The sequence below is a fragment of the Schistosoma mansoni genome, chromosome 1 (assembly GCF_000237925.1).
Source record: "Schistosoma mansoni strain Puerto Rico chromosome 1, complete genome".
NCBI lineage: Eukaryota > Metazoa > Platyhelminthes > Trematoda > Strigeidida > Schistosomatidae > Schistosoma > Schistosoma mansoni.
Window position 1 is genome coordinate 65214686 of NC_031495.1, and position 21776 is coordinate 65236461.

Here is a 21776-nt window from a genome sequence, read left to right on the forward strand (position 1 = left end):
ATTTTTTTTTTTAGATTTTAAAGAATTGGGGGGGTTTTGTTCTATTTTACCATTTTTATTTCTTAAAATTTTTTTTTAATAGTTTATAATTCAATTTCGGTTGTGGTTAAATTGGAAATTTATTTGGATACCTGGTGGGGTGTATTCATTCATTTCATTCATTCATTTCATTCATTCAAACATTTTTATTTCAAAATATACACATATATAGTCGAATAGTTGTTGTTGATTTGTTTTAAGAAAAGAGATATTATTATTTACAGTTCTTTTGTTCCTTTTTTCAAGGAATGGTTTGAACTATTATGGATTTTAGATCAGAGGAGGTTTTGTGGAGAATTTAGTATTTTCACAGTTGAAATCATGAGTCAATTGATGCTAGACCACCATCGAAAACCTGGAAGCACTGGACGGCCGTTTCGTCCTATTATGGGACTCCTCAGCAGTGCGCATCCACGAACCCGCTCTCGCGAGCGAGATTCGAACCCAGGACCTACCAGTCTCGAGCCGAAGCCCTTAACCGATAGACCACTGAACTGGCATCCAACGGTGTTAATGTCTAACTTCAACTGGATTTGTTTTGCATTATGAGATGGACAAATAATTACTGATTAACTCTTGAAAAGTTTCTCTTATCAACCTTAATAAGAGTTAACTACATTGTTTGATTATAGAATAATGAGATTATAGATATAATGCTGTTGTGTTTATTTGATGTTCAGTAGTTGGAGATACTTGGCATAAATCTATGCTTGATCTAAATTTCATGCTAGTTGATATTCAATAGGAAAACAAAATGACACTGGTCACTACTTTCAGGTCAAATGTTCATTTGCTCGATATTCTATAAAAATTTCTTATATTTAGTTGAGTTACATTCAGATGATACAGTAGACCGAAATACTTTCTTGTTTAATTTTGTCGGTTAAATTTACTCGAACTTTCAGCAAGTTGATTATTTATTTTTTCATAATTATGTTTTGGCATTTTTTTGGTTAGCTGAATCACTTGTTCGACCTCGAGTTGATCGTACTGCTAGTCCACCATCTGCTACACTTTATTGGTCTGAAGCCCGAAGACTTGCTTCTTTTCCAAATGCTCGTTTACCAGATTCCAATAGTTTACCGGCTATAGACAGATATGATTTTCCTGCTCCACCTTCACCAGCTGTTGTTATGATTGATAAACGTAAGTGAATTGTATCATGTGAATAAAACATTGTTATCTGATGAGTCAATATTACAATGTATGTTATTGTAGTACGCTATCACTATTATGCTATTTATAATCACTTTATTAGAAACTCTAAATACGAACTATTCTGTTCATTTTGTTAACTTTCAGGTCGTGAGAAACGTATGACTGGTGTACAGTCAATTGGTGTAGATAGTAGAAATGGTACTCTAAGAAATGGAACAATGACATCAGTCGATACAGACTGGACCGATCGTGATCCAGTACTAAATGCTAAACTAGATCGAATTGATGCTGAAATTGAGACATTGAAACGATTAGGTGAAAGTTCCGGTATTACAGCGGTGAGCATGTATTTCTGTTTAAAATATTAATTCGCTTTTTAAAAATATTTTTACACTGATGATGAGTTAGATTGTGTCCCAAATGTATTTTCCGTAGAACTTATCACTGAATGTCCAGTAATATGTTAGTCATTAATTTATTAATATTGTAACAGTTAAAGTGCCACGAAAAATGAATTTATGAGTCAAATGATTGATCTCATTACCAAAAAATTGTTTCAAATTTATTAACATAGACAATAAGCTGTTCATTGTTGTATTTTTTTGGTTTTAAGTATAGTTAGAAGCCTTATGAACGTTAAATAGAAGTGAGCTATTCTGATTTCTGCAGATATGACTAATACCTTATCTTATTTATTTTAAGTTTTTGTTCAGTAAGAATAACGAAGATTGTACAGGGAAGTGCCCCCAAATGCCCTGGTACGGCCGAGAGTGGGGAGAGTTCGCTCTCCCTCTCCAAATGCTCTCACATAGCCACACGTATATAGCCAGGGAAGTCCTACCCATTGCCTTCTCGTGGCGGGCGTGTTGTTTACAAAATTGAGAGGACGAAAAGCGAATGCTCGGCGCTTTAACCGGGTTGGTGGACACAGAAAGTTCACCTAGGGAAGTTGGAAAACCCTGATTCCAAACCAATGGTGCACATGGGCTCCACTATCCTGAAGGAACAAATGGCGTATGAATCAATGGTTGGTCACCGGCCACCATGGGACTGCATCTCCTCACGATGCTCCACTGTCTTGTGGATCAGACTTTTAGGTCAAAGGCTCCGGATGTGGTACCCTAAGAAAACCACCTGCTTCAGTTTGGGCACCTGAGCAGTATCACAGCCCTCACACAAATCAAATGAGATTTGTGTCGCGTATATGTATTCGGTGCCCCTTTGTACCAATATTTATTTGTTCAAATAAATAAATAAGAAATAGTACAGTGAAGTTAATTCATTTCACTCCATGTATTCGAAGTCATCTATATACGCGCTGATTTGTACAAATAATGGAAATACTGTAATTTTATATGTAACATGTAAACATTTCATTTACACTACAATTACATTACAATTGTAAAACATTTCATTTATTTGTACAAATCCGTGCGTATTTAGATGATTTAGGGGTGATGAAACGGAATTCACTTTATTTTATACTGTTCGTTATTCTTTGTTTATCAAAGTTTATCAAAGGAACGAAGTACAAGAAATACGTTGAATTTGACTGGTTGTTAATAATGATACAGGACTAAAGTTGTATAATACATTTTCTTCATAGTCTATTCCATCATTTATATTTCGGTCTAATTAAATCTTACTTAATAAATCAAGTTCCCGATTATGTACTTAACCTTAGGTTAAACCTTTTGTATGGAGAATATGTTACATCATTCAGTTGCTCTAATTACTGAAAGTGAATCTGGATTAAAGGTTGAAACCCTAGTGATTGAACAGTGAAAGCCCTATCCAATCGATCACCCCTTCTTTCATTCATTTACTGTCCAAATAGTTTTTCAAATAATGATTTCATTTATAAAACTCACTCGTGGTTTAATGAATGTTTCAATAATCACTATCAATGTAGTTTGAAACAGTATGTACTGTTTTTAATCAGTTATTGGAGTGAATATGACACCAACTATCATGATATTCTTCTTCTCAACCAGGATAAATAATTGTGAACAGATAGGTGTATATTAGTATTGCTCATTTTAATGAACTTACTTTTTTTTCCTCTTTATTGAAATAATATGGTTTACCTATTTTTATTATCGGCTCTGAAAGGCTCTTATTCAAGAATTGGAAGCCAGTAAATTACATGTTCATGAAACAGATTTAGATCCGATTTCTGCTTCACGATCACCTAATGCAAATGTAGAGCCTGGTTACAAAACACGATATAGACGGCATGGATATACATGTAAGTTTATCTTCTTTATACGTCAATCCGATGTTATTGTTTTGTAATGAAAAATAAGCATTTTAAAAAGGCTTTATACTAGATGTGTTTCTTGTTCAGCGCCAAAGTACCTGGTGCATTCTAACGACACTATAATACTCATTATTCTAAGTTTATCTGTTAAAATTATTTGTTAATTCAGTTTTTAGTCGTAATGTGACTGACCATTTAACATATTGATCATTCTTATTAAGTTGGGAATGGATGCTAGTCATCATTTCTAATTTTTATTTGACGATATACTCCTGAGCAGTAGTATATTACATCATGTTGTTTGACATACTTAGTTTTTGCTCACCAGAAATTTTTTAGATGACTGGGTATTTTTTTTTCAAAAGTAATCTTTGTTATTGTGAAGAGTAAGTTCATGAAAATTTTGCAAATCTTTCTGCTTAACCCTCTTTAGATGTATCATTTCAAACTTATATTAATGTTGTGCTACTGTACCCATTCATTGTCTCGTTTTTAATATTTAACATTATATTCAATCGGAACTATTTTCTATGATCAATCTATGTTATTGTTTTATTAACATTATATTCATTTCTTCTGTTGATTTTTGTTTACTGTGAAATTTACAGTATCAAATTACATTCCTAATTTCAATCTCACATCTTTACTTGAAGAATCGTCTTACTAAAAAAGTGTAAATACATATTAGTAAATAAGTAGTAGAGAATACACGTGTTAAACTCTTGACATCTCATTTGGATCGAAGCAGCTATTTTTTGAAACAGAGACCGTCAAGATTAGAAGAATTAACTGGCAAGTACAACAATGATGTATCATTGCGAGAACAATTGACATAATGCATACAAAATTACCACACTAAACATGTATCTAATGTCAGATTGAATAAATTTATAATAAATGCAGACAAAATTGTTCAATGCCAGTGTGTTTCCTCATCGACCAACTGTCATCATGAAATACCAACACCTAAGTTACAAATAAACATTGTTTGATCAATAATTTGGTCCATAAACGTTTCTTATTCCAATTCCTTACTTAAGTTAATATTATACAGTTAAGTGAATTATTTCATATAGTTAAATAATGACATAAAAATTGATTTCAGTCAGATGAATTCAATGACCTAAAAGTTTAACATAAATAGGTTAATTAGTTACTAAGCCATTTGTTTGTTAATTGTTTTCATAACCCACGGTTAGGATACAGCCCTGCAAATTCTTTTTATCCTATATATAATTTCTTTTAAAATATAGGTCATTTTTGAAACGGAAATTAGCTTATCATATATAAAAATCTTATAAAACTGTTTTATAAAAATAACTAACAGCGGAATCTAGGACGAACGTCTCATCCTGTTAGAGACTCGTCAGTCAAATGAACTTTCGTTTCAGTGCTGATGTTTACGCTGAGATTTAAATTCAGTCCACTTTACTTCAAATACCACCGCATTATCCAATGGGCTACCGAGTCTAGATATCCACTGGCTTGTGCAACGGGCATGTATTATATTTGTAAGGGTTTGTATTTAACCGTGGAACGAAACATACATTCTCAATTTTACTACTATCCGCAAACCAAATATACTAAACAAACTTGTGACTAATGGCTTTATCGAGTCAATCAGTTCAGGATGAAAGTATACAGACAGAGATTGATCAGTTGCAATAATTATCATTAACAATTGAAAAATACAACCACTTACAAATAAACAACCTTCAAGTGATCTCATAAATGTGCTGAACTTTTTTCTAGAGTGGCTTCTTTGTATGGCTTCCACTTTCTTTCTGAAATAAAATCAATTTATTGAAATTTATATCTTACAATGTTCTTTTGATTTTCTTTGTTTTCTCATACAGCTCCGTCACGTGATACTAGGAGAGATCGTCGAAGTGGTCATAATTTATCCTATCGATTGGAATATTCCAGCACCGGTGGACGTTCAGGAACTATACCGAGCTTCCCATCAAGTAAAAATATAAATTTATTTTTAACATTTTCATCTTGATCATGTTACTTTAAGCATTATCTATCAAGTTAACTGCAAATTTATGTACTTTTTTGTAGGCTTATTTCTCTGAGGGCTCTATCAGAGTGTTTTATCACTGGCATTTAGATTATTTCCTTTTGTTAAATCAAAATACTTTTTTCCTGTTTCCTTAAAAATGTTAAATTGCATTACATTTTAATTACTCTTATATATAAAGGATATTAAGTTCTTTCTGCATCTCACAAATCTCTACAAACTAACATAATGTCTCAATATAAATAGTCTTCACACAAAAAGGATTAGTTTAGATTAATGATGCAAATTATTACAAGTTAGGAAATATGGGAGATGTAAATCATTCAAATACATTTCAAGTAGTCTGTTTATGGGAGGTTTAAAAAAGTAAACAGTAATAAAATTTAGAATATGGATTTGATTTCGTTGATAATTTGACAGTTTGGTGTATTAATGAATATTCTTAAATCAGAAGGGGTTTTATGGAGATTTTAGTAATTTTATAGAGTTGAGATCATAAGTCAATTGAAGCTAGACCATCATGGAAAACCTGGAAGCACTGGACGACCGTTTCTTCCTATTGTGAGACTCCTCAGCAGTGCGCATCCACGATCCCGCCTCGCGATATTCGAATCCAGGACCTACCAGTCTAGCACCAGAGCACTTAACCGGTAGACCACTGAGCCAGCATCCGATGATGTTAATGTCTAACTCCAACCAATCCACGAAATTGGGCAACCATTCACCAATGTCATCAGTGAGTTGATATCTCCCAACAGACCTGGTTGAACCCCACTGGTCACTGCTTCCCACCAGAACTCCAGGAAATAGCTGATGGAGCCAGTCACTAGTGAGTGCGGGATCGTGGATGTGCACTGCTGAGGAGTCCCATAGTAAGACGAAACACATGTCCAGTGCTTCCAGGTTTTCCATGATGGTCTAGCTTCAATTGACTCATGATCTTATTTCTATAAGATTATTCTTTAAGCTGTTGAAATAATGAAACCATTAAAACTGAACTTAATACAAATTGAAATAAATTGGATAATCATGCTAGAATTTATCAGTTTTGAAATGTTATGTAAATAAGTTTATTCCGATCAATTGTGCCAATAATAATAATAATAATGGTGATAATAATGTGTACTGGAAGTGTATAAAATGTATTAGATCATAATAATTCAAAGTTTGTTACATTTATCCACAGTATTACGTATTACAAACTTACTAAAGAATCGTCACCTCTTTGATTAAATGATACATTTTCAAGAATTTTTTTTGTTTTTTTTTCGACATTTTGAATAATAATAATAGAGTCGTTGCCAAACATTGAATAAAATGTAATACGGAAAACCTATTGTGAATGGATCTTAGTGTTTCTTTGTGACGTAATTTTAATAACCATTGACTTTTAGGCATAGACGTGCAATCATGTAAAGCTGCTGAATTTGAACTATTCCATATCTTTACGAGGATCTTGTTTCATAATTTAGTGATGAATTTATGTGTGTTGAATTCAGCTCCGCCGATTAGGATTCTTAATCACACATTTCCTCTTCAACTAAGCATTCACGATTAGTGGTTTTATGTAAGCAATCGCATATAGATTGTGTTCCTCGACAGATGAACTTTCCATGTATTTCCGAACACATGCTTATCAATTTAGCATATAATTAATTTCTCAATCTTTGGAACTTTTATTTCCATTCCATTAAAAACTAAATCTATTCATATATATATTTATTTATGTTTGTCCACACCATCATCATCATCATCATGTTGTAGGATACGATCATGAGTATGCAGTCAGACAACATGGTCAATACATGAGATCAACTTATTCAGGTAGTCTGATTCATTATAATATTTGAAACTATTACTCAGTGTATATTCTGTAATCAATGGCATGTGATACTGTTCACACAAATTTGCATTTCATTTCATTTTCTTTGTCTTTTTGCATTATTACAAATGAATATTTCTGTTCATTTTTACCTGAATATAAGTCATATTATTGAATGCCGTTTAATGGATTGCAACCTGGTTTAAGAAATAAGTGAAGTTGGAACAGTTGTTATTGTATTGATGCTATTAATGGTAAAAAAAAATAACACAACTATTAATTGGGATTTATCTATAGCGAATGTTCTCCCCCCCATTTTGTTTCAACTTCATCTTTTTGTTCACAGTGGTTGTTAAAGTTACGTAACTAGGGTAAAATTATAATAATAGAAGGATTTTGACTTTGTTAAGGAAACGGTCTTTTGATAACTTGGATTAATCCTAAAACTTGCTTCTTTTTTACACCCTTATTTTATATATACATTCATCATGGAAAATTTGGTGGTAATCAACATCTTTTGCTTGTAAACGATTACTTCGTTATTGCCGAAGGGATAGAAAATTAGTTGTTCAAGTGTTTGGATTTCTGTGGATAAAGTAATGAATCACTATAAACGACAGCCCCAAATGCCCTGGTACGGCCGAGAGTGAGGAGAGTCCACTCTCCCTCTCGAAATGCTCTCACATGGCCACGCGAATATATAGCCTCTGCCAGGGAAGTCCTACTCACTGCCTTCTCGTGGCGGGCGTGTTGTTTACAAAAGTGAGAGGACGAAAAGCGAATGCTCGGCACTTTGACCGGGTTGGTGGACACGTAGGGTCCACCTAGGGGAGTTGGAAAACCCTGATTCCAAACCAATGGTGCACATGGGCTCCACTATCCTGAAGGAACAAATGGCGTATGAGTCAATGGTTGGTCACCGGCCACCATGGGACTGCATCTCCTCACGATGCTCCACTGCCTTGTGGATCAGATCTTTAGGTCAAAGGCTCCGGGTGTGGCCTACTAAGAAAACCACCTGCTTCGGTTTGGGCACCCGGGCAGTATCACAGCCCACACACAAATGACATGAAATGACGCACTACACTAACTACACTGCTCTCGTTCCTAATGGAAGAAAGACAATTTACATTATTATTATTATTATTACCATTATTATTATTATTATTACTATTATTTACTACGTCGCTTTTTCACTCCCTTTATTTTCAAATTGTGTATCCTTCCTTTTCAACTTATGCAGTAGCTCGCCCATGGTGGAAACTCTGTCCTATCTGAACGATCTCCAGTCACTGTCTGGTTGAAAGTGAATGCTTCCACCGATTTAGAATACTGAAGCAGTCTTTCTGAAGCCACGTACGCCGTTCAAGCTGGCTTCCTTCAACGTTCGCACACTAATGCAGATCGGACAACAGATGGGGCTGGCTATGTCTTTAGAAAGTCTTAATGTTGATGTTTGCTGTCTATTCGAGACCCGTATTCAAGACTCTAGTGAAGTACTACAAATTCGCTCTACATCTGTCGCTTCGAAAAGCTTGTTTCACGTGCGCTTATCCGGGGACTCTGTGGCATCTTCGTCTGGTCTTGCAGGCGTTAGTGTTGCACTAAGCGCTAGGGCTGAGGCAGCGCTAATCGATTGGATCCCCATTAACAGTCGGTTATGTGCTGTTAGATTAGAAAGTTCCATCAAAGTGAGAAGAAATCGGCGTGAGAAACGGTGTCTTTTCGTCATCTCCGCCTATGCCCCGACAGATTGCAGCCCGGATGAAATCAAGGATGAGTTTTACCACCAGTTAACAGTTCTTCTCCAGAAAGCGCGTTCGACAGATATTGTAGTATTAGCCGGAGACTTGAATGCTCAGGTCAGGCGTCTAGGCACAGAAGAGAGTCGTTTAGGTGGCCGATGGGGACTTGTTGGTCGCAGGACAGATAACGGGGACCGTTTGCTGCAACTGTGCACAGACCACAACCTGTTTCTGGCTAGCACTAACTTCCGGCACAGTCATCGCCGGTGTGCCACCTGGCGTCCTCCCTCTGCATCTCAAGCCTGAACTCAGATTGATCACATCGCGATCAGCTACCGCTGGCGTGGTTGTGTACAAGACTGACGCTCCTTTTGGAGTACCTATCTGGAGTCTGATCATGCCCTGGTCTGCGCCAATCTCACCTTAATTTTCAGTGGCCGAAGAATTGACCAACACCAACGGATTGATGTTAGTAAACTGGCTGCAACTTCTGTTGCAAGTAAGTATCGAGCGGGGCTAGCCTCTGGGCTAGCTACCATCCCACCGAAAAGTATAGATGAGCATTGGTTGCTTCTTCACGACGCCATGAAAATGGCGAGTAAAGCCGCTTGCGGCTTCGCGAAACGTCCCGCTTACAAGCACTGGGTTTCTTCTGGCTCCTTACAACTGATGGAAGCCCGTCGGTCTACTCCGGGTGACCGTGAGTTTGACCACAAACGAAGGCTGTTACGTAATGAAATCGGGCAAAGCTTGCGTAAGGACCGGGAAGCCTGGTGGTCGGAGCGTGCTAATGAGATGGAAGCAGCAGCTGCATCTGGTAACTGCCGGAAGCTCTTCCAACTCATCCGAGCCACTGGCAGCAAGAAGTCTGGTGTGAGTGAAACAATCTACGAGGATGATGGGATGCCAACCACTAACATCTCTCGATGTCTTGGACGATGGGCGGAATTTTTCGAAGGGCAGTTCAACTGGCCTGCTGCTCCGGCAACATCAACCAGTTTGTCCTGCCCCCCATGGCCGGTGACGACTGATTCACCAAACGAGGCGGAATTCCGCAAGGAACTCCAACTCTTGAAGCGCTACAAATCACCTGGCCCAGATGGCTTACCTCCGGCTCTTTTTAAAGATGGTGATGACTTTCTGGCTAAGGAACTGACGGTGTTGTTTGCAAAGGTTTGGGAGCAAGAAAGTGTTCAAACATCATGGAATGAGTCAATAGTCGTCCCTATCTTTAAAAAGGGTTCACGTTGTTCCTGTAACAACTATCGGGGGATAAGTCTACTTCCGATTGCGTCCAAACTATTGGTTTCTGTCATTCTTCGTAAGTTGTTTAAAACCCGAGAACGATTGACTCGCGAGGAGCAGGCTGGTTTTCGTTCTGGTCGAGGATGCATTGATCACATCTTCACCCTCCACCAAATGTTAGAACACCGTCATACTTATCGCAGGCCAACAATCGTAGTGTTTCTTGATATCAGGGCTGCCTTCGATTCGTTGGACAGGACTGTTCTCTGGAATTGTCTATTGAAGAAGGGTGTGCCTGAGAAGTTCATTAACATCTTAAAGGCCCTGTATACGAACACCTCAGGCAGAGTGAGGGCATATAACCACCTTTCTCCCTTGTTCCATTCGAGCAGTGGGGTTAGGCAGGGTTGCCCGATCTCACCATTCCTCTTCAACTTTGCCATCGATGACATCTTGGAAACAGCTCTGATGGATGTAAGTAATGGCGGTGTGGATATGTTGCCTGGAGAACGACTTCTCGACCTCGAGTATGCGGATGATATTGTCTTACTGTGCGATAATGCCCAAGGCATGCAATCCGCACTTAATCAGTTGGCAATCAGTGTCCGCAGGTACGGCATGTGCTTTGCACCCTCCAAGTGCGAAGTACTCCTACAAGACTGGCAGGATTTTCATCCTGTACTCACCCTGGATGGTGAGCAGATTGAAGTAGTTGAGAAGTTCGTGTATCTAGGTAGCTATATAAGTGCTGGTGGTGGCGTGAGTGATGAGATTGATGCACGTATAAGGAAAGCCAGAGCGGCTTATGCCAATCTGGGCCATCTTTGGCGCCTTCGTGATGTTAGTCTGACTGTAAAAGGTCGGATCTACAACGCGTCGGTGAGAGCAGTTTTGCTCTTTGCTTGTGAAACCTGGCCTCTCCGAGTTGAGGATGTTAGACGTCTCTCTGTGTTCGATCATCGTTGTCTCCGAAGGATTGCTGACATTCAGTGGCAACACCATGTTAGTAATACAGAGGTTCGGCATCGTGTGTTCGGGCGCAGAGACGATAATTCAATTGGTGTCACCATCTTGAAACACCGACTTCGGTGGCTTGGACATGTTTTACGAATGTCGTCCCAGAGACTTCCACGTCGTGCATTATTTGCCGACTCTGGAACTGGTTGGAGAAAGCAGAGAGGTGGTCAGTGTACGACATGGTGTCGTGGCATGAAAGGAAGCTGCAAAGGGCTAGCTTCTGTTGGTCCTTCACGACTCCCTGGCTGGGGTCCGAGAGATGGTGCAACGCAGTGGCTAGAGACGTTATCAGATATGGCTCAGAATAGAACTCAGTGGCGAACCTACTGCAACCTTCTTTTACTTTCTACATAAAAAGTGGTTCTAACTTTCTTAACTGAAAGAGTCTTCTGATTGTACATTTCAGTCCGCCTTATCTTTTCATCCCTTCTCTTCCTACTTTCATTATTTTGTGTGGCGCATATGTATCTGGTGCCCTTTTGTACCAATATATATGTGTTTAAATAAATAAATAAATAAACAATCCCCTAATCGGAGATATGTTGCTCACTGACTTATATAAGATTTTAGTTCACGATCAAATAAAGCTTTAAATAATTGAACTTTTGATTAGCTTCTTCAAGATGAAAATCTACATTACTTCTATTTAAAACTTTGACTTGTGATGTGCATTGTATACTATTTTAATGTTTATACATAATGTAGGCAAGTTGCGTTCGATTTCATAATGTCGTATCGTATTTTTCTCATTAAGTTTGTTATTTACTAACGCTTTGCATGAGAACTATATATGTTCCATTATTTCTGAATATATCCATGTGGACGGAGTTTGGGTTATTCCTCATTATTTTATTTGACTACATTTGTTTACGTTTTTCATTGTAAACACTTTGACTAAACTCCAATATTTCTTTCAACGGTTTATATTTGTAACCGACAGTTTTTATTGACGTTAGTAAATTCACTAACCAATTATATAGTTTATAATATAATAATAATTATATGTTGGTATTTATTTGAGACGTATAAGTGTAGAATTCCTAAGAGATGAATATATGAGGTTTATTTGGGGAAGTCTACAATTGCATATCAAGAGAATAGAGTTATGAGTGAGGTAAAAATGACTCAAAGTCACATACTGTCTGAGTTGTTCAAGTCTATTCTAAAGTACTCCGGCGCGAAGCTGGTTGTCCTGGGTTCGGATCTTTCGGGTGCGGGATCTTGGATGCGCACTGCTGTGGAGTCCCATATTAAGACGAAACGGCCATCCAGTGCTTCCAGGTTTTCCATGGTGGTCTTCAATTGACTCATGATTTCAACAATGAAAATACTGAAATATCCACAAAAAACCCTTCTGTACTATTTATTTACTTAATTTATATGAAGTTTGATGTAACTGGGCAACAAAATAGTGTATACCGTACAATATCAACTTTACGTGTGGCGTGAAATTCTGGCCGGCCATCCAAACAAAAAAACTTGATTATCTTTAGGGGTTATGTTCTGTATCCACAGTTTTTATTAAGAGCCAGACATTCATTTTCCTTCCCACGTTTGTAAAAATATGTTTTCCCATGTGAAGACAAAGATGAGTATTACTGGGTTGTACTTTTCCCCTTGCTTAGTTGTTGAGTGTCTGATACTTGAATCAGTCAATTAATGTCCTTCTGCTTTCAGAGAATAGTCGTATTTTAAGCTCCCTGGTTGAAAGCATATTCAGTGATAGCAATTAACCTTGTTGACCACGAAATTCGATTGCACTGTTTACGATAGATCAGAGAATTACGTCAGGTTTTCGAAGGATTTCAGCTGACTACTATTGAAGAGGTCAGTGCTTGTAGCGAAATGTTGGTATGGAATCTATTCTATAAATATTTTATGACGAATACTTTATGTATGTCAATGCTTGGAGAATTACATCTTAATAAAGATCGTCTCATCAGATTCTTGTTAGATAATTGACAAATATCTAATTATTAAGTAAATTGACTAATTTCATTTTATTGACACACAATGACAACTCAAGATGTTAGAGAACACTATGTTTATCCTCCAAATATAAAAATATTACTTCGAAACTGCTGTTTGAAAACTAGTTTCATTAAAAGTAGATGAGGTTGTCAAGAGTTTTCGACCTTTGAATTTCTCTCTAGTTTCATCCTTTTTAGTGATTCGACAGTTGCTAACCTTTCAAATTAGATCTAATCTATTTTAAGCTTGTCGCACAATACACGTCATCAATCAAAGAATGATTTATTTCCTGATCTTTTCTCGTCATCGTAAACTCTCCTACATCCATTTCACCCAAGAACTCTAGACTATAACACTGTTCATCCTAGAAATTATCTAATAAAACTAAACACATAAACACTTATTCGACTAATTAGTTGCATTTCTAATCAGTTTAAACTTAAGCTGTTGGTATTCTATCTTGAGTAATTTTAATTCTAGAACAATGTTACTCGTAAACTTAAGATCAAATGGTAGTGAACAGAACACTAGTTGGGGACAGTCGAATGAATTTATACACAAATTACAGACTATCTCACTAAATTCTGATAACCATATAACAAACAGTTAATTTGCAAAATAACAACCACTTGTCTCAATCTTCACTGTTCCTTCTATAAATATCAGTTCATTTTCTCTAATTTCATTGTTCATGCATTTTCCCAGCAATTGCGCTTCATTTCAGTCCTTTCCTTATCAGTCTTCTGCCAAAATACATTCTCTGACTGACCCTTACCATATACTACTTATATGGATATAAGTAGACCACACTACAAAGTGAAGATTACTGAAAAGCAACTATAAATCTGTTTGTGTTCTAGCTGTACACTTTGTTCACTTTGATTGGGGACATGTGTTACACATGATTGGTGTTATATTCTTTCCTCTATGTCTAAAAACTAGTTTATATAAACGAAGAAAAAAAAAGGAGTTTTTCATTTATTTACTTTTTATACATCTGTGAATTTTTTTGTTGTTGCTTATTTTTGTCAAATTGTTGGTTGCATTCCGATTCACCTTTTCATTTTTATCGCATATCTCAAAAATTCATTCTCACCTGTCTTATTTTTATCCCCCATAAAAACACTATTGCATGTTTGCATTGATCGGATGGTTATGACAGTAGTGGGTTATACAAACATATATGCATATCCTGTATTTATTCTATGTAATATTTCTACAACACAATAACTTTGTCTGTTCCTTTTCTGGAGGGTAACTACAAAATGAAAATTACAATACCATGCAAAACGAAGTGTAATTTTTAAAGCATATAAAATAGAAACTTTATTAAACAAATTCACTTAGTATTGTTTGTTTGAATCTTCCCATCGATGTGTTATGACTGCAACTGGTCAGTCTCTAATTGGCATATGTGCATACTGTGCGTATTGCCTCGATATAGCCTAAATTCACAAGCATGGTAAGCAAAGATGGATAGTGGCTAGCAGTGGAATCCAGTTTGACGCGCGCCACTTCATCCTATTTGGGACTCATCAGCTGGATGTACCTGTATCTCAGAGTTGATGTTCACTCTGGGACTCGAACCCAGTACCTTTCGCTCCAAATGCCATTGCGTTATCCACTCAGCTACTGAGTCCTGATAGCCACTTACTAAACAAATGTTTTTAAGGAAATTCTTCTAAGGAATATTTTTTAAAGTATGAGTTACTCCTAGACTGATTCCTTAAATCTAACTTAAATATTGTGAGTTGTAGAGTGGAACCATGTTTGAAGTGGACCAATTGCGCACTGGTCACATTGTTTAACGATCACTCTACTTTGACGAGTTGATCAGAGTTAAAGAAGGAGTTTATTGAATTTAGATTCTCATATATCTAAAATTATAGTTCTCTTTGTGAGATATGAAGTCGTTTACGTGCGTATTGTTTTTTAGCGCTCACTGCAGTCCCGTTTCAAAATAGAATGATACATCTGTCTTCTTATTTTTAGCTTTCACTATTTTGTCAGACGACGTCAGTCTGTGACATGAATTTTCTTTAGTTATCTCATATGAATATGAATTTCATTATTCCAATGAATTTATCGGCAAAATTGTTATTCGACTACGTTCGTCCATTAAACATAGCTACAAACTGCAAGATAATGATATAGGCAGTTACTTTTACGAACCACAAATATCAGCGTTCAGTAGTGATTTACAATCAACTATACTGTCGTTTACTGTTCATTTATCTAGTAGTTATCGTAATTTCGTAAACAAAACATGATTACTTTCTTGAAAGTAAAATGTTTTATACAAAGAAATCAACATTTGAGCATATGATGCATATAAAATTGTAGTGAACAAAACACTAGTTGGGGACAATCGAATGTATTTAGACACAAATTACAGACTAACTCACTAAATTCTGATAACCATACAACAAACAGTTAATTTGCAAAATAACAACCAATTGTCTCTTCTTCTGTAAATATCAGTCCGTCTTCTCTAATTCCACTGATCATTCATTTTCCTACCAATTGTGCTTCATTTCAGTCCTTTCCTTATCGGTCTTCTGTCAAAATATATTCTATGACTGACCCTCACCATATACTACTTATATGGATATAATATTTATTGAACATGAAATCACCAAAATTTTTATGGTGAATTAAGTTTTCACTAGAGTAGTCATTGATTCGGTGTATACTACCTTCTGTTTTCAACGAAGTATAAATTTCACGCTCTTAATTAATTTTATTTGCCTAAAAAAAACAACGATGAGAATATTGTTTTGTATCATTTCTTATGTGTTAAAAATTTTGTTATTTTTAACATTCGTGTGATATTAATGTATAATTAAGTAATATCATTATGCCTATATTGGATAAGTCGAATGATAACAGACTACACAATCTTTTCCTTTGTTTATAAACTGTTTGTAATCAATTTGACGAAAAATGGATTGGCTATATATCGTTCTTAAACATCCTATAGAATAAGCAAAGATGGATAATGGCTAGCAGTGGAATCCAGTTTGACGCGCGCCACTTCATCCTATTTGGGACTCATCAGCTGGATGTACCTGTATCTCAGAGTTGATGTTCACTCTGAGAATTGAACTTAGTACCTTTCGCTTCAAACGCCATCGCGTTATCCACTCAGCTGCTGAGTGCTGATAGCATCAATGGGAAGATTCAAACAAACAATACTAAGTGAATTCATCCTATAGAATAGTTCAAATCCATGTCTAAAGCCAAATGCTTTAATCACCAAGTTACTGTTATTAGATGCGAAATATTTTGTTTAAGGGGAATATAAGGGGGGGAATATATGTGGTCATAAGATTTATTGATTTCCTGTACTTTATATTTTATTTATAGACATAAACTAGTCATAAAATCTTTAGTTTAATTAGTAAAAATATTGGTATTTTCTTCCATAAGTCACTGAAATAGATATACGAGGATTTTACATTTAAATGTTTGTCTCTAAACTTCGGTTGTGATTTATTAAAGTTTTGTTGTTAACATAAACATTTATTCAATCTTGAATCTGTAGAGCCAAACTGATTTATTAAATTGAGATTAAAATCGTGTAAAATAGTGCCCCATGTACCATTTACTGAGTGTATTTTACTAGGCTGAAAATCAAATATACACTATAATTTTTAATAAGAATAGGTCAGTCCAACCCGTAACTGAACACGGGACCAAGTTGAACTGACTTATTCTTATTAAAAATTATAAAGTGTGTATATATAAAGTATATAAATTCTCATAGTTGAAATCATGGGTCAATTGAAGCTAGACCACCATGGAAAACCTGGAAGCACTGGACGGCCGTTTCGTCCTATTATGGGACTCCTCAGCAGCGCGCATCCACGATCCCGCACTCGCGAGATTCGAACCCAGGACCCACGGGTCTTGCATGCGAGCACTTAACCTATAGACCACTGAGCCGGCATCCAACGGTAGGTCCTGAGTTCGAATCTCGCGAGTGCGGGATCGTGGATGCGCGCTGCTGAGGAGTCCCATAATAGGACGAAACGGCCGTCCAGTGCTTCCAGGTTTTCGATGGTGCTCTATCTTCAATTAACCCGTGATTTCAACTATGAGAATTTATTCTCCTCCAATTCTATTCAACTAGTAGCAGGTATACTCATGTTTATTGTTGTCTTCAGCATTATTTATTGACATTCAATTTGTTTTGTAAATGATAGCTCCACGTCCTGGCTACACTTCTGGAATACTCTATGGTCGAGCGGTTAGCTTACCTCGACCATTTATCGGTGTAGAAAATGGTGATACTCTGCTAGATCAAAGTACATTATCTGGACATGTTCCAGTTGCAAGTTCAGGTATACGTGGATCTTTATCAACAACTTTGAGAACAATTCCATCACGTCATAGTTATCATCCAGGTGGACATTCCAATCATTCAGGTGAAGCTATCAATGGTCCTGATCGTACAGTTACTGTATCGGAATCATTGAATACTAATTTTATCGAAAATGAATCACGTCCAATTGGCTTTCATGATGGATTAGGTTCACGTAAGTTATACTCTTATGAACTGTTTTTTTCCCTTTTAATGATTACTCTTCGAATACTAATCTAAAGGGTGAGTCGAAATTCACTTGTGTACTTTGTTTTTCTAACTACCCATTTAGCTCTTACTTCCAGTTCTATTTAATTTTCAGTGATGCCTTTACTTGATGTTACTACAAATCATTTGATTGAAATGGAGTTAGTACTCCAGAGGTGAGAGGCCTATGCTCCTCCACAAAGAATAACTGCCGTAAGTAAGCAACTCTAAAAGTAAGGCACGTGGTTCTGATCCCCTGTTGTGTGGCCGTGGATCCTCACTGCTATGAAGTCCCATATTAGGACAAAACGGCTACCCAGTCATTATCGATTATCTACGGTTGTATGACTAATGTTAGTCCGTGGGATGGTACTATAAGCTGATACAACCTTTATAACCCCGCATACTAAAATAACACCAATTTGAACAATCTCCATGAAACTCTGAACTTAATAGAAAACTTTTCTTTGCTGATTGTTTTTTACAAAATATAGTTTGATATAAAGTATTTGTCGATATACAGATTATCCTAAAATCCATACCTCCATATATTCCTTATTATTCTTTAAATTTACTCAATTCAGAGTGTTAATGTTTGCCCGATAACAATTCTTGTCTTTTGTTGTTTGAGTGCATTGATTTAAGTGATAGCTGTTGCTTGTGTATCTATAAATGGGAAGGAACAAACTCCGTTCAATGTGATACTTGCGATTTATTTTGTAGATGATGTTAAATTTATTTTTTATTCATTTTTATACCTTTCAGTCTTGAAAAAGGGTAATAAAGTGACTCTGTTGTTCATTGTTTATTTATTTTATTTATTTAAACACATAAATATTGGTACAAGGAAGCACCAGATACATATGGGCCTCACAAATCTCATTTGATTTGTGTGAGGGCTGTGATACTGCTCAGGTGCCCAAACTGAAGCAGGTGGTTTTCTTAGGGTACCACATCCGGAGCCTTTGACCTAAAAGTCTGATCCACAAGACAGTGGAGCATAGTGAAGAGATGCCGTCCCATGGTGGCCGGTGACCAACCATTGATTCATACGCCATTTGTTCCTTCAGGATAGTGGAGCCCATGTGCACCATTGGTTTGGAATCAGGGTTTTCCAACTTCCCTAGGTGGACTTTCTGTGTCCACCAACCCGGGTAAAGCTCCGGACATTCGTTTTTCGTCCTCTCGATTCCGTAAACAACAGTAATGCCACTTTGAGAAGGCAGTGAGTAGGACTTCCCTGACAAAGGTTATATATTCGCGTGGCTATGTGAGAGCATTTTGAGAGGGAGAGCGGACTCTCCCCACTCTCGGCCATACCAGGGCATTTGGGGAGTTCATTGAGTGTTTTTGATTTCAAAGAACTTTAAAATCTTAACAAAGACTTCTAAGATGTTTCTTACATACCGTATATACGGATATATATTTGTGTATCTATGCTTAGAACTTAAACGAACTATTGGTAATGTGTTTTCTTGTTCAACTACAAATGTATGAATATCTTCTTTTAATAATAATTTATCATTGTAACCAATGTTAGTGTACACCTACTAATTATTTGATAGTAGTCGTTATTGTACAGTTCTTTCTATTTAAAGTTGATTTCATTCGTTACAACGTATGTCATCTACATGAAACCATAAATAACCATGACCATTACTATTAAGATCGTTTGATTTAGGTACCCATTAAACACTAACACAATGACGATTCAATAAATTGGTCGTAATGAACAACAGTTATTTACTGAATGGGTGATTTAACTAACCTTTCTTCAATTCCTCTGTTTCTTAATAAAATGTCCTACTTAGTAGCGGTCACTTCCTAGTTCTTGACTGTGTATATTTGTTGTATAAATAAACTACTTTATAGGAGTTTAGCGTATTTTTCACTTTCATAATTCCCGTTTTTTCTATTTTTTTGTTCACATTCATTATTATAGTGACGACATCAGGTTTATCAATGGATGGCTTTATGGCAGAATCCGGTGATGATATAACTATTACTAGTCCACATAATGGTTATTTTTTAAAATCTAGGACCGTAGCTGGTCTGCCTAGTTCTGTAACAGGTCTTCGACCAGTTGGCTTACCACCACATCATCCTTATCATCATCATCATTACAAAAGTAGTAGTTCAGCGATGAGGCGTGGACGTACTAGTACTCCAGCACCAGCTACAGGTGGTAGTGGTATGGGTTATTTAACTGATCCTGATCTACTAGATATTGATGCTTATCCGTCTGTACAAAGTTGGTTAAGGCCTACTGCATCATCATCGAAATATGAAAAGTCTTTCAAAGTAAGTGTTGTTTGGTATTGTTGAGTTTCAAGGAGTTTTGAAATCTGTTTTCATGCAAATTATAATCTATGAGAAAATTAGTAGTACAACCCGTATGACTCAAACAAAGTAGATGAACATGTGCTCGAACCTGTGATTTTGATAGGTTGAAATCCAAGTGTTATAATGGCTAAGTGACTACTATTCATATAGTTTTTGATGAAAAAACTGAACTGTATAGAAATGGATGTCTTGTCAACCTAAACCAAATCATTCTTATCAGTAAAACAATAGAACTAAGAATTATAAGCAAAGATGGATAGTGGTTAGCAGTGGAATCCAGGACACGCGTTTCGTCCTATTTGGGACTCGTCATCTGGATGTACATGCATCTCAGAGTTGATGTTCACTCTGGGACTCGAACCCAGTACCTTTCGCCCCAAACACCATCGCTCTATCCACTCAGCTACTGAGTCCTGATAGGCACTTGCTTGTGTAGTGGGGTGAAGTTTGAATTCACTTAATATTGTTTGTTCGAATCTTCCCAAAATTACAACTAAGAATTGTTGATTAATCTATAAATATCCATTTAAGTACAAATATACAAACATTCAGAATTGAGTAATTGATATTTTGAGTCTAAATAGACTTTGATATGTTTGAAGTTACGTGTAAAATCTTATGTTTCTTCAGAAAACAGCTTGATATTTGTTTAATGTATTATTTTGTTCATTATTATGAGAAAGTCTTCATATTATCCGACACTGTTTTGCATCTTAGACTAATACCAGATTAGAGACTATGAAAAATTGAACGGCTAATTCGTCTGAAGTTTGAAGTCATTAAATTTGCACAACCATGACCTCACAAGAAGAATTATGGTTATCGTTGTACATCCAGACCACCAAGTTGTGAAATCCAATTGTTCAAAAATACAACTTTTGTTGTTATGGCATATCACAAATTAGTTGAAGTCTTCGTAATCTCACTTAGTATTGGAATAACATCGTCTTCACTGAGAGATCTTGTAGTACTAGGTTCAATACCACTTATTGTCAGAGATGAACAATATCGAGGGTTCTATAACCAGGTTTAAATACCTCTTTAATGTTTATTGACTTTCAGTCTATCTCAAATTGATTTTGGTCTGTGATAAAAGTCATTTTCAGATTATATAATTCTTTTCACGAAATACCCCAGTAACTTATCATTTGTCAAGTCAACATTATTAATCTGTTCAAAATTTTTTTTCACTTCATTTCTTAAAACTACCAAAAATAATGGGAAAGTAAAGTTTGTATACACTGAATTAGGTCATTCGGATCATTTAATTTGAGGAAGAATAAGTTTATTATTGAAACCTTTTTGAAATTAATTAAGTTTAAGCTAAAGGGAATTACTTCACATAGCATTAATAATATTTCTGATTCTGTTTTCTATACACCTATATACCAAAACAAGCGTTTATATATATATTTGAACTTCAATTGAATCCATTACTTTATCTATTCCACTAAGTTAATAAAGCTTCTCAAACCTTCTCAAATTCGATGCCCATATTACTGAATAAGATTATAAAGTAGGATATAGCCAATAAAAATGTTGGTCTCCCATTAAAAGAGTTTCTATACAAAAATAACATGCTA

General features: G+C 36.1%; 1 protein-coding gene and 1 non-coding gene across 2 annotated transcripts in view; one reads left to right on the forward strand and one right to left on the reverse strand.

The window, feature by feature from the left end:
* Positions 1-21776, forward strand: part of Smp_000780 (hypothetical protein) — a gene marked incomplete at both ends in the record, with an annotated part of 52014 nt that overhangs the window by 27330 nt on the left and 2908 nt on the right. Inside the window, 5 exons of the mRNA XM_018795224.1 lie at positions 997-1185; positions 1342-1535; positions 3310-3445; positions 17486-17818; positions 19793-20151. Of these exons, the coding sequence (XP_018649558.1) occupies positions 997-1185; positions 1342-1535; positions 3310-3445; positions 17486-17818; positions 19793-20151 (1211 nt within the window). The remainder of the gene's footprint in view (positions 1-996; positions 1186-1341; positions 1536-3309; positions 3446-17485; positions 17819-19792; positions 20152-21776) is intronic.
* On the reverse strand, positions 14849-14915 carry Smp_tRNA_00422_Gln_TTG.1.1. Its single transcript has one exon. It is a non-coding gene (tRNA).